At 50.2% G+C, this 12,570-nt stretch overlaps 1 protein-coding gene across 1 annotated transcript; it reads right to left on the bottom strand.

Moving 5' to 3' along the window:
* Positions 1 to 1,504: 1,504 nt before the first annotated feature.
* Positions 1,505 to 8,240, bottom strand: LOC125513699 (protein CNGC15b-like). The gene is made up of 4 exons (XM_048678860.1): positions 8,154 to 8,240; positions 7,427 to 8,027; positions 3,004 to 3,216; positions 1,505 to 2,905 (listed from the first exon to the last, which is right to left on the bottom strand). Exons 1-4 carry the CDS (start codon positions 8,180 to 8,182, stop codon positions 1,634 to 1,636), a joined length of 2,115 nt encoding a protein of 704 aa, XP_048534817.1. The 5' UTR covers positions 8,183 to 8,240; the 3' UTR covers positions 1,505 to 1,633.
* Between the last annotated feature and the right edge of the window lie 4,330 nt (positions 8,241 to 12,570).

Below are 12,570 nucleotides of genomic sequence, written 5' to 3'. Positions count from 1 at the left end.
GATTGTCGATGTGATGATGGTCCCGACGGCGTTCCGGCGCCACCGGGAGAGATGGGGAGAGAGGCCCCCCCCCTTCTTCTTCTTCTTCTTCTTCTTCTTCTTCTTCTTCCTTACCTCCCCCCTAGATGGGAGAAGGGTTTCCCCTCTGGTCCTTGGCTTGCATGGCAGCGAAGGGTCGGGAGCCCCTCCGAGATTGGATCTCTCTCTCAGTTTCCTTCTGTTTCTGCGCACCCAGATTCTGGCCTTTCACCGCTTCTTAAATTCCTAGAGATCCGTAACTCCGATTGGGCTGAAATTTTAACACAATTTTTATCCGGATATTATCTTTTTTGCATCAGAAGAAGGGCACCAGCCGCCTTACGGTGTGGCCACAAGGACCAGGGGCGCGCCCTCCGTCCTTGTGGGCCCCTCGGGCATCGTCTCGCGTTGATTTTTTTCCCCCAAAAATCACATATATTCCAAAAAATATCCGTAAGTTTTTATCCCGTTTGGACTCCATTTGATATGGATTTTCTGCAAAACAAAAAACATGCAACAAACAGGAACTGTCATTGGATCAATATGTTAGTTCCTAAAATAGTATAAAAAGTTGCCAAAAGTATGTAAAAATTGTAGAATATTGGCATGGAACAATAAAAAATTATAGATACGAAAGAGACGCATCAGTCCTCCTTTCTCAACTTGAGATAGTGTAAAGGAACTCCTAGGTATTTAATAGGGAAATCCCTCAACTTGCACCAAAAAATTTGTGACAAGAGGTCAGCACTATCTACATCTAGGTTAATAGTCACCAAGTCGCACTTATTATAATTAATTTTCATCCCCGTCAATTGGTTAAAGCAAGACAGGAGCCACTTGAGTTTTTTTTTTTCATAATTAGGATCGGGGTCCAGGAATAGCATCGTATCGTCAGCATACTGCAAACTAACCAAACCATTGGGAATGGTGTTGAGGACAACCCCGGGCTATGATTTTTTTTGGCTGCCTTAGTTAACATGCAAGAAAAAACATCGGCAATCAGGTTAAAAAGCATGGGAGAAATGGGATCTCCTTGTTTTAAACTTTTTGCCCCTCCCCCCATCCCCAACAAAATATGGCCCAATAGTATCGTTAATTCTCACACAAAAGAGCCGTGTTGAATGATAGACATAAACCAACTTATCCATTTATTACTGAAGCCTCGAGAAGCAAGCATTTCCACAAGGAAATCCCAATTCACTCATATCCTCTTCGCAAAGCTTGCAGAAGGAAACCTTTGATTCATTTTCTGTGTTATCAAAGCTAGGAGGCATGTCGATAGGGGAGGGGGGATGCATCATAGAATGACTCCGGTTTGGTGGTGCTCTCTAAATATTGGCAAGCTTCGAAGTGAGAATCCTTAGGTCTTTTATGAAGATGATAATATCATTAGATTCTCCCTAACTTTGACCAAATTTATAGAAAAAATTATTAACATCAAGAATATGATAATATTATTAGATTCATCGTGAAATACATTCTCATATATGATGTATGGTTGATATTATAGATATTGATATTTTTTCAAATAATTTTGATCAAAGTTTGTGAAGTTTTGACTTTTGCGGAAACTAATGACGCCGTTGCCAGCTCAGAAAGCAAAGCAAGAAACATTTCAGTCCTCTTGCTCCACCGTGAAATCCGGCTCCGTGGGTTTCTTGAGCGCCTTGCCGTCGCAACTGTGTCGACGGCGCCTGACGCTCCCTCCCGGCCACGCGTCGCTGCCGCCCTCGCGCACCCTGAGCTCCATGGACGCGCGTCGGCGCTTGTGGCGGCGCCATGCGGCCTGGATGAAGCACGCCGCCCATGTGCGCCACTGGTGGGAGTAGAATCGGAACCTGTGGCGGATGCGCGCGCTGTGCAGTCGCCGGAACTGCGAGGCGACGAAGCGGAGGTCATCGGCGACGAGCGCGAAGGCCTCGACCTCGGAGACGGCGCGCACGGTGCGCGTGGACCTCGGCAGCGCCTCGGCGGGCCGCGGGTCGAGCGCCCAGGTGAGCAGTTCCTCCCCGCAGAACTCCCCCGCCCCGATGCGGCACGAGTTGAAGAAGCCGGACCTCCCGCCCTGCGTGGTGTTGGAGTCGAGGTGGCCCCGGATGATGAAGAGCATGGAGTCGACGGGGTCCAGCTCCCGCACCAGGCGCGTGCCGCGCGTGTAGAGCGCCGGGCGCAGGCGCTCGCAGATGGCCTCCAGCATGCGCTCGTCCATCTCGTCGAACAGCGGCACCCGGCGGACGAGGTCGAGGCAGAGGTGGCGCTTGATGTCGCGGCGGATGTCCATGGGGAGGTCCTCCAGCAGCGCCTCCTCGTCGACGCCGCGGGTGGCCACCCACTTGTACTGGTGGTAGCGCCGGACGCACTCCTTGAGCGGCTGCGGGATCTGGCGGTGCTGCATCCAGCGCTCCATGTCCGTGCGCTTGGTCCGCCACTCCTCCAGCCGCACCATGGTGGCCTGGAGGTAGGACTGCATGTTGCCGATGAGCAGCGCGAAGAGCACCAGGCCGAGGACGCCGATGACGATGGCGAAGCTGATCTCGCCGATGGAGAGGCTGGTGTTGAGGTTCTGGCCCAGGCAGCTGAGGTTCTTGAGCCCCCACCAGAAGCAGTAGAAGTACTTGTGCGTGAAGGAGGAGGTGGTGAGCTGCGCGTCCACCGCCTCGCCGAAGATCCCGAACTGGTAGAAGCCGTTGTTGCCGGGGGCGCACAGCCTGGTGACGTTGGTGAGCGCGTACCAGACGCTCCGGTTCCGGTTGCTGCTCACCACCGTGCTCGTGCTTGCGCAGTCGAAGAAGATGTCCTGGCACGGCGGGCCCTCGACGCGGCACGCCTGCCGCCAGCACGACTCCTGCCGCTGCACCGAGAAGAGGTACCACAGTGCTCCCAGCACCTGCACGCACGCAACGCCCAGGCCCAGTTGATACGTATCAAGAAAGAAATTTGCTTTGCTTTGCTTGGAGACGATCGAGAGAAATCAAGGCAACGCACGTGGCTGGCTAGCATGTAGAGTATGAGGTTGTAGGCTGCTCCGGCCCAGGCGTTTTCGGTCATGACCCCCGTCGCCATCACGATCCGCCTCGTCAGCGGGAAGATCTGTAGCAGCCGCGGCAGGTACTGGAAAATTATGCTGAAGCGGAGCACGTTCTTCATGTTTGTGATTGCCGATTCCCTCAGCTTCGGCACCACCACCCACACCACAAACTGCACCAAAGTATCGTAATCATTCGTCGTGTACAAGAAAAAAAAGTGTATCGCCTGATTTTTATCTCGATCATCGTATATACGACACGGAAATATTTTTCACGTGGAAACCAACATTATGTGGAAATCGTATGTTTCATGATTATCAATTAGTCAGAGAAAATGCCATAAGTTTCGTGCTCAAAAGCACTTCCACATTATTTTTGTAACCATGACCTAAAATATCGTATGAGAGTTACAGTCAAAGCATGAATTTGGAAAGTCAAACCACACGTTGTTTAGTCGGAGGGAGTACATGTTGGTAGCGTGGGCTGGATTAATAGCAATTCCTAACACAATAAAACCAAAAAAAGACAATAAAAGAATTATGGCCCAGTAAGGCCACCATTGTGCTCCGCCACCGCCGTCTTGTAACCGTACCAATTGAGTGCACTAATGTCCAAGAACATCTCCAGCAAGACACAATTTTTAATTTTTTTTTAGAAAATTTAATTGTAGCAAAGCCCTCACCATGCCCCCAAAATGAGGAGGCACACATCCCCCCAAGGGTGTTTGGACAGGAAAACTATGTCTTGTTTTTAGAGTCGAAGGGAGTACTTGTTCATAGTGTGGGACGGATTAGTACCAAATCCCAGGATGAATTTCAGATATAAGGATGTTCCAGGCCTAGTAAGGCCACCACTATGCTCCATCATCATGCATCTAGAAAAGTCGAGTGCATAAATGTCCAATGCACCTCCCATAGAGCCTCTAAATAGTTTCCCCCTCCCCCAAGTTTTTAGTTTTTTTGGTAGTAAAGTAAATCCAATAGAGCCACTAGTAGGCCTGTAAAATGGGAGGCACCCATTCCCTCCGTCTAGCCCCTTCCCCCATAGGTGTGGTATAGGGCACTGAAATCCAACCAATCAGACGATGGAATAATTTTCTATCTCTCGCCTCTAACCCCTCCCGTGAGTCGGTGAGCTCGTGGCGGTCTTCTAGCGCCCACCCCGCCCACTTTCTCCCCTCTGCCAGATCTACACCATCTAAGGATTTTCCACCCCGTTGTCGTTGCTGCCCTTCCGCGACACTCTTCTCTGTACAGGTTGTTCACATCCTCTAGTGTCACCCCCCCTATGCACGGCTCCTCTCTGTTGGGTGGCATCACCGCCTCCATTTGTGCTCCCCTTAACCTTCTATGCCCCCCTTTCCTTCATCACTCTGCATCTTCTCCCTAGTTTTCCGAGGAGCCCTGTCGCCCTACCTCTCGGGCCCATCGTCCCAAGGAGCGCCTAGCTGAGGTAAGTTTTCTCTTGTTGTCAACATGTTTGAGTGAGTGTGTTGAATTTGTGTAAATATGTGGAGGAATTATGTAGAATAGTTATGCAAAATGCAATCTTTTTGTCAATTGTATATCAAAGCTTATATCAAAATGGGGTTTCGATGTTACTTTCATATCAAGTCTTATGTCAAAATGTGGGTTCAATGTCATTGCATACCGGCTTGTAGTATGAATCTTATATCAAAGTGTATTTCAATAAAACTTTGACATCTTTTCTTTTGCGGGGATTAAACTTTTACACCAATGTGCATGCCAATTTGCAATGACAATTTTGATTTGTTAATTTATTGAATTGTTTGCAATGTCTTGTCGAGGAGATTCCTGTGTGATGTCCGAGGAAATTGATGCTAATGCAATTTCACTACCAATGGCACTGTTTCTGTGAAAAAGTGTTCGCGAAGACATTAGTCAACTACACTCATAAGGAGGACATTTAGTTGTGCATGCCCAGATAGGATACTAGTAATCATCCTATTGTTTTCAATGAGCGGTTGTTGAAGTCATATTGGAAGAAGAGTAACAAAAACTTCCATGCCAACCACACTTTTGAGCTTGATAGGAATGCAAACTCTATTGAGCACCATGGAAATACCATTCAAAAGGAATGCATCAAGTTTTAAACCTCCATTGACCAAATTAAGCGTCACCATCCAGGAGGAAGAGCACATAAGCTAATTTATCTCTCGATAGTTTTTTTTTACAATATTGCATGCATGTTGGCTAACACTTCATCATTGTTCTAGCTTGCTGAACCACATGCAATCTAATCTTCGAGGGAACCAAAGAGTAAGTCATGTCCACTATTCGGTCAAGGTGATCAAATGTCAGAAGTTTCAAGTTATAGGCCCTAACATAACGCCAAGGTACAACAAGTGTTCCACTCCACCAAATTTAATTGGCGCAGAAGAAGAAACAAATAATGGTAGCAAAATAGTCCTACACCCGACTCAACACAACCACTTCTTGTGAAAGGCAAATTTGCATGAAGATAGCAAAGGAGAATACGTAGAAAGATGATAATCTATATCATACAAGGAGGCCCTACAAGAGAGTTGCTCATGGTCAATGAGTGAGAAGGAAAATTGAAAGAACATGGATGGAGATTGACTAGGTGATACATGAACATAAACTCTCATTTGATGATTACAGATTGACGTGTAAATAAGAACTGAAGATTATCTTCTATGATGTCTCCACATTGGAGTCAGATGTGAGGACATATATGAGGCAAACATTGCATCTGCACAGGGGCTGACCTCGGTAGTGGTTTGGTGGTACTATTAGTATCTGGTGGTGGAGACGGAACTGGTTCGGACATTAGTGGAGACACCAATGACTAATGTTGTTGCTTATTTGTGATGTTTAGTATATTTCTATGTTTAAAAATATGAGTTTAAATTTGAACACTGGCATTTGAAAAATTGTGGGTTTTAATACAACTGAATTATATGCATTATAAATATCAAAATTTTAAATTATCATGTTATCAAACGAATAGCGTATATGTAGCATATGTGAGAAAATGGGTCGAAAATAAATATAGTTTGGGAGTTGAGGACTACTGATAAAGTTCGGGGCATTATTTGGAGCTTTACACACAAAATTTGGAGAACTACACTACTTAGGAATTTTTCCCATGCATCTTGTTTGATTCATAGAATTCCAGTGCACATGATTGATTTGCACTAGGTTTCCTAGGAAACATTCTATCCACTTGAATCTCGTGTGAAAAATCATATGTGTTTTTGTGCACATTCAAACATCGTCATGCTATCCTGTAGTAATCAAGATAACATGATAATATGTTCCTTTTTTCTTCTTCTTGTTTTTGCATTGACCCCTCGCATCCGTTTGGACCGCCCGATCCAGACGTGTTTTGCCCTCTAACGAGGTCTTGAATCCATCCGCGGGCCAATCCAGACGTCTTTTTTCCCGCAAACTAGAGGAAAACTAGGGGGGGTGCTTTGCGGGAGTACGAACACTAGTCACGTAGGACCCCGACACCCCAGGCCCACTGAAATCCCCCACCCGGTCCCCTTTTTCCAATCCACCCCTGCCCCTCCTTTTATCCGCACCCCTCGTCATCTGTCGTCGTTGATGTACCTCTCCAGCCACCACCCAGGCACATGCTCAGATGTCCATAGACGCCACCCATGAAACTGTCAGCCTTGGACTACACCGTTGTCCACCCAGGTATCCTCCGCATCCCTGCTCATGCCGTCCATGGTAGACACCATGCTCGACAGGTGTTCGGCTCAATACCATCGAGCCTTTTTGAACTTTTTGCTGTTTTCTAAAGAAGCATGATAGCAGGGTACTCGTTGTACGAGCATGAGCTATTGTGCGATGCGTGATTGGCCGTTTTTGAGGACTTTGTAGGCATGAACAAGGGCCCTACCTTTTGACCAAGCTTGCATGATTCATTTCATGAGCGAAATAACTTCGCGCCCTACAACATTCATGACATCCATGCATGCAATGTGAAGTCCCTAACGCATCGGTGGTACACCATTTGCACCTGCGGTGCGGTTCACCGAGTGGGGACAAGGTGATCATTGGACTCGTCAACCATCGAGATCATGAGTGTTGCTTTCTGTTACTCTACGTGTTGGTTAATTCATTCATTCACTCAATGTTGATGTACATGTTGTATAACCTGCACATGGTGCCATGATGTGCTACAAGACCAAGGCAGGCTATTCACGCACATACGTTGTTGTACGAATGTCAAGGGGTAGTTTGTGTGGAACGACATGTGTCGCTTCTCACTCTAATATCGTTGAATTTGAAATAGATTTTTTGCAAAAACTTATTGAAAATCAGTTCTCTATAGTACTACGTATAGCAAACTAATCAATCAATGAGATGGTAGGTACAAGTAGAACGTACCTGCGGCAGTGGTAGCGCGGTGAAGAGATCGAACCAGAAGGTCCATGCAAGGTACCGCCTGGCGATCTGGTACGGGTTGATGACGAGCTCCCCTCTCCCGAACACCCGCGACGACGGCGCGATGAAGGCGGTGCGGAAGCGGATGACGATGTGCGCGGCGTAGAAGACGTCCAGCAGCGAGCGTATCATGGAGAGCGTGAGCGCCAGCGAGTAGTCGAAGCCGACGCACGCGTCCCGCCGCGTCCCCGTGAGGTAGAGGAAGAGCGGGTCGACGAAGAGCGACGCGAGGCAGGCGGCCAGGAACACCTTGTGCCACCGGTGGACCACCTGCCCGCGCGGGTCGAAGAAGAAGAAGAGGTGGCGGTCGCCGCCGGCGTGCATCAGCGACTCCAGCTCCTCCGAGAAGGCCCGCGACAGCACCCTGTCCTTGAGGGCCCTGCCGCCGCTCGTGCGCGGGTGCGGTTTCTCCAGGGAGTCACGGGATCCCGGCCAGCACCGCCTCGGGTCATGGGATCTGCTGCGCTTTCTGCCCGCCGACGGTGGTTGCGGGCTCTCCAAGGGGCTCGCTCTGAAGTGCTTCACGTCGACGTCGCTCTGAAACCTGAAACGGCAGCCGGCAACGCGCCCGGAGCTGTAAAACTTAGCACCGCGGGAAGGGAAACGATCGAGCACGATCAGCGACATCGCTGACATGCATGCGGGAATGATCGAGAAGACGCGCGCTCACCTGACGGTTCGTGAAGCACCGGATGCCATGGTACTGTACGTGCTGGTGTTACTTGGCAACTACTCGTCCGGATCATGGAGGTGTTGCATATGTGACACCAACTGTATTTATTATAGGAGTATTTATATAGGCGAATGGTGCTAGCTCTTGCCGTGGTAGAATGTGGATGCAGGCATAGCATGAGTCGTCGTCTTCAGCTGTGGGAAGAGAGTGACCGCAACAGCCTGCTCAGCCATTGAGAGTCAAAAGGGCTATCACCAATTAATTTCAACAGGGATCTTGTGATCGTACTACTTAAAAGGTACAGCGCCAAAGGAGACCTGCACAAAAAAGTTATTTTGGACAGGCAAAACACCGACCGGGCGCATGTGATTATGTATATTGCCTACTTGACTTTCTCTGAGGTTCATTCTTATTTGTGGCTCTATGTATGCATGCACGTTCATCTTTGTTGTTTGTCACGGTTTTTGTCAACTCTAGCCCAGTCGATTCAGAGTTTTTCTTTTATAAAAGAAACGATTAGGAGTTAGTTAGCGGGACGACTCCATCTGTACTAATCTTCATATCCACTAATCTATGACGACGATACCGATTTTAGATATGGGGTGGTGAGAGCACTTCACATTATTGAGTTTGTAGGTGTGAATGATGGTTTCAGATGAATTGATGTATGTCTTTGTCAGACTTTTGTGAAATAATTAATAAAAATGGCTACATGCATCGATTGATGCAGAGGCCGGGGGTTTAATCTCTTTTTTTATAAAAAAAATCCACTAATTTATAATACCTAAATAATTCATCCTCACTATGTCATTTCTTTTGGCATGCAGCATATCCACATCTACAGTACTGTCACGTCAGCAATTAGCTAGAGACTTACATATGAGACACACTACAGTTCAAAACATGTTTGTTTCTACCGGTTAGACCCACAAGAGAGCCTCCGCACACACGTCATCCAGCAGCCCATACGGACGAGGGTAGAAATAGCAAAAGAATACCCCTCCCGCACTCCCGCAGTACCGCCGCTCATCCAGCACAGGGCAACCCAATCTGCCCATCGTTCTCCTGCACGGCCGCCGGTCCTCCTGCGCAGGCGATCCCAACCCAACCTGACACCGCCAATTTGCTGCCCTTCATTCTCTCTGTTAGAAGGGAGAGAGGGATTTGGTGGAATAGTTTGATCATTGTATTGCTTAAGCCTCGTTGGTATATATATAGGAGTACATGATCTACTTAGAGTACAAGACAAGCCAGAATACTTCCTAGTTTATCCTATGTTTCCTAATACAATCAGTTACTCAACATCCTTCCGCAGTCACAGCGGTAGCGACGCAGACGGTGAGGCTGGAGAAGAATTCGAAGGCAAGTCGATGAACACACCCCCCCCCCCCCACAACACCCCCCCCCCCCCCCACAGTCGTAACGGTCGACACATCGCGGAGTCGTGGCTGGAGTGAAAACCGACGAGGTTGCTCAAGCAAGGCGGTAACCCTTTGTGCCGTATGTCGAGGTAGCCGAGAGCGTAGGTGGTGTAACCGTAGTCGAGGTAGCCGAGAGCGTAGGTGGTGTAACCGTAGTCGAGGTAGCCGTGTGAAGAACGCCATGGTCAGTGTCGAGTCGAGGGTCGCCGGTGTCGAGGTAGTCGCCGTGGAGCCGCGAAAGAAGAGCAGCGGCGGCGGCGGCCTAAGGAGGCGGCGGCGGCGGCTAGAGAAGGAGCGCGATGGCGGTGCTCGAAGTAGGCGATAATGAACGCGACATCGTGACGAAGACCAGCGCGGACGGTGACGTTCCCACGCCAAGGGAGGTGGCGCGGCGCATATCACGTGGAAGTCAACACGCGTGGATGGCAGTGGACCGCGGGCCGCAGTGTTACGGCCCAAAGGGGCGACGCAACGGCGGCGGGCAGGTCGGGGCGACGGCGGGGAAGACCTCAGGGCGGTTGCAGGGATCGCGTGCCACCCTCGCTACGGCCCGACGAGGCGACGCAGCGGCAGCGCGAGGGTCGGTGCAGCCTCGGGGACGGCCTAGAACGAACGGCCTCGGTGCGGCGGTTGACCGCGGGCCGCGGCACTACGACCCGAAAGGGCGACGCAGCGGCAGCGCGCGAGGTGGTGCAACCACGGGAACGACCTCAGGGCGGCGACGGGGATCACGTGCCGCGGCGCTATGGCCCAAAGGGGCAACGTAGCGGCGGTGTGAATCGGTGCAGCTATGGAGAGAACCACGGGGCGGCGATGCTGCGGCCCGATGGGGCGACGCAGCGGCAGCCGGTGCTCGATCGGTGGAGGGGCACGCTAAACTCGGGGACAGGGCGGTGATGGCCGGCGTAGATCGACGAGTGGGCCAACGCGCGGAAGACATCTGTGAGGGGCCGACTGTCGCGCGAGGTCGCCGGGTCGGGGCGACGAGCGGGCAGACGCGCGGACGACGACCGTTAGGGGCCGCCTGTCGCGCGAGGCCACTGGGTCGGTGAAGAGGCCGGCCGGTCGCGCCGGTGTCGGAGTAGAGGCGCAGAGGGGTCGGTGGCGACGGTGGACGACGCAAACAGATCAAGCATAGATCGGAAAACCAAAAAAAAAATGCTGATCAAAACGACTGATGAGAGAGCGAAAAAACCCGAAGTAAGGGTTCGGGAAAAATATCTCTACGGCAGCCGGTCAACACGACCGGCGGACGAACCCTAGGTACGGGCGGCGCGGCCCACGGCGGCGGTCATGGAGGCCGACCGTCCCGGGGGCGGCGCGCGGGTACGGAAGCAGCGGCGGCTAGGGTTTAGGATTAAAGTAAGGCTGATACATCCATCTTATTCCACCATATATCTAACATCCCTCTGTAGTCGTAGCGGTAGTGTGGCGAACAACAGGAGCGACGCGGACGGTAAAATTAGAGAGAATAGCAGCCGTCGGACTGGCCTGTTGTTCGCAACACTACCGCTACGACTGCGGGGGGATGTTAGAGATATATTTGGGTTACATATGTTTCGGTAGTCTAGGATTTGTAATCCGTCTCCTACCTTATCTCTAGGAGAGGCGTCTTGTCCTCCAAGCCTTATACTCTATATATACTCGCCCTCGAGGTTCAATAATACATCCATCATATTCCACTATGTCTCTTTCTCCTTTCTAACAATCTCTTCCATCCAGTTTCCTTCTCCTCCTGTTGCGCACTGCGGGCCAGCGGTTACCACACCTCCAGCGTGCCGACGACTACGGCTCCAGGGTACTCGTCCCAAGGAATACGTGCACGATGACTTTTCGATTGTCATCAATAAAATCAAGCAGGCTTCGGTAGGGGAGCAGTGACAACGGTGCGTCGGCGGCTCGTTCTAGCGGCAGGAGCGATCGTTCGATGATCTCGGAATATCGATGTAATTTTTACCATGTTTGAGATCCTTTGTACCGAACTCTTATAATAGAGATCCTATTTTTTGGCAAAAAATACATTCGCTGAACAAACACCAGTTTTATATTCCAGGGTACCACGTTGGAGTAGCACACTACATGAGCATGACAAAAACTGATCGAGTGCCAATGAGTTAATTGCACGTTGGTACCGTACTTGCGCACCTACTCACGAATCAGTACCACTACTCGTGTATGTCGCAGTTCAATACCAACTCAGGGCCTAAGTGGTACAAAATGGACTGACAGCCGTATAAGTGAGTATTGACCATGTATCTGACAGACCGGGCCCACCTGTCAAGTGACACGGTGGCCAATCGGCGCGTGCCCGGTGCGCTGACTAGGACGAGGCCGGTGCGGTCGGTTACATGGGCTCGGTCGGCTCAGTCGTGGGTTGGACTCGCCTCACTCTCGCTCGACCTCACTCTCAATCTCGCTCTCCCTCCTCTCTCCGATTCACCGCCGCCCGCCGCCACCGCCACCTCAACCGGCTCGCCTCGTGCCATGGAGGGCGAGAGCAGCCAGTACTCAAGCGTGCAATACATGAACCTCTCCGACGACAAAGCCATGCATTACCGGGTGAGTTGTCGAGCTAGGGTTAGGGTTGGGTTATCTGATTTGGGGGGATTTGATTTGATTTGGGGATTTTCTTTTTCCTTTTGTTCCTGTAGATCCCTGCTAGCATTCAAGACCAAGACTACAGTGCATTGAGACAACACCCAGAGTTCTTTGCCATCAGCATGGTGTGGCGGCTGAGAGGCGTGTATCATTCGAAGCATTTAACACGGGCAGGAGGTTCTTAGTCTGTCCTAAGAGTGTAAGATTCTGTCCAAACTCTGTGTTAATTGTATTGTTTAATCTAGCCATGTGCATAGAATTGTCCAGTCCGGTGCATAGAATTCATGTTCTTTCATCTAGCAATGTGCTGATGCACATTGTTTAATGAGTACTCTTGTACCATAGTTGTGATGGTCATTTTGTAGCTGTGATGGTCATTTTGTAGCTGTGTTTGG

This window comes from Triticum urartu, chromosome 6 (genome assembly GCF_003073215.2).
Source record: "Triticum urartu cultivar G1812 chromosome 6, Tu2.1, whole genome shotgun sequence".
NCBI lineage: Eukaryota > Viridiplantae > Streptophyta > Magnoliopsida > Poales > Poaceae > Triticum > Triticum urartu.
This window is presented reverse-complemented; position numbering and strand designations above follow the sequence as displayed.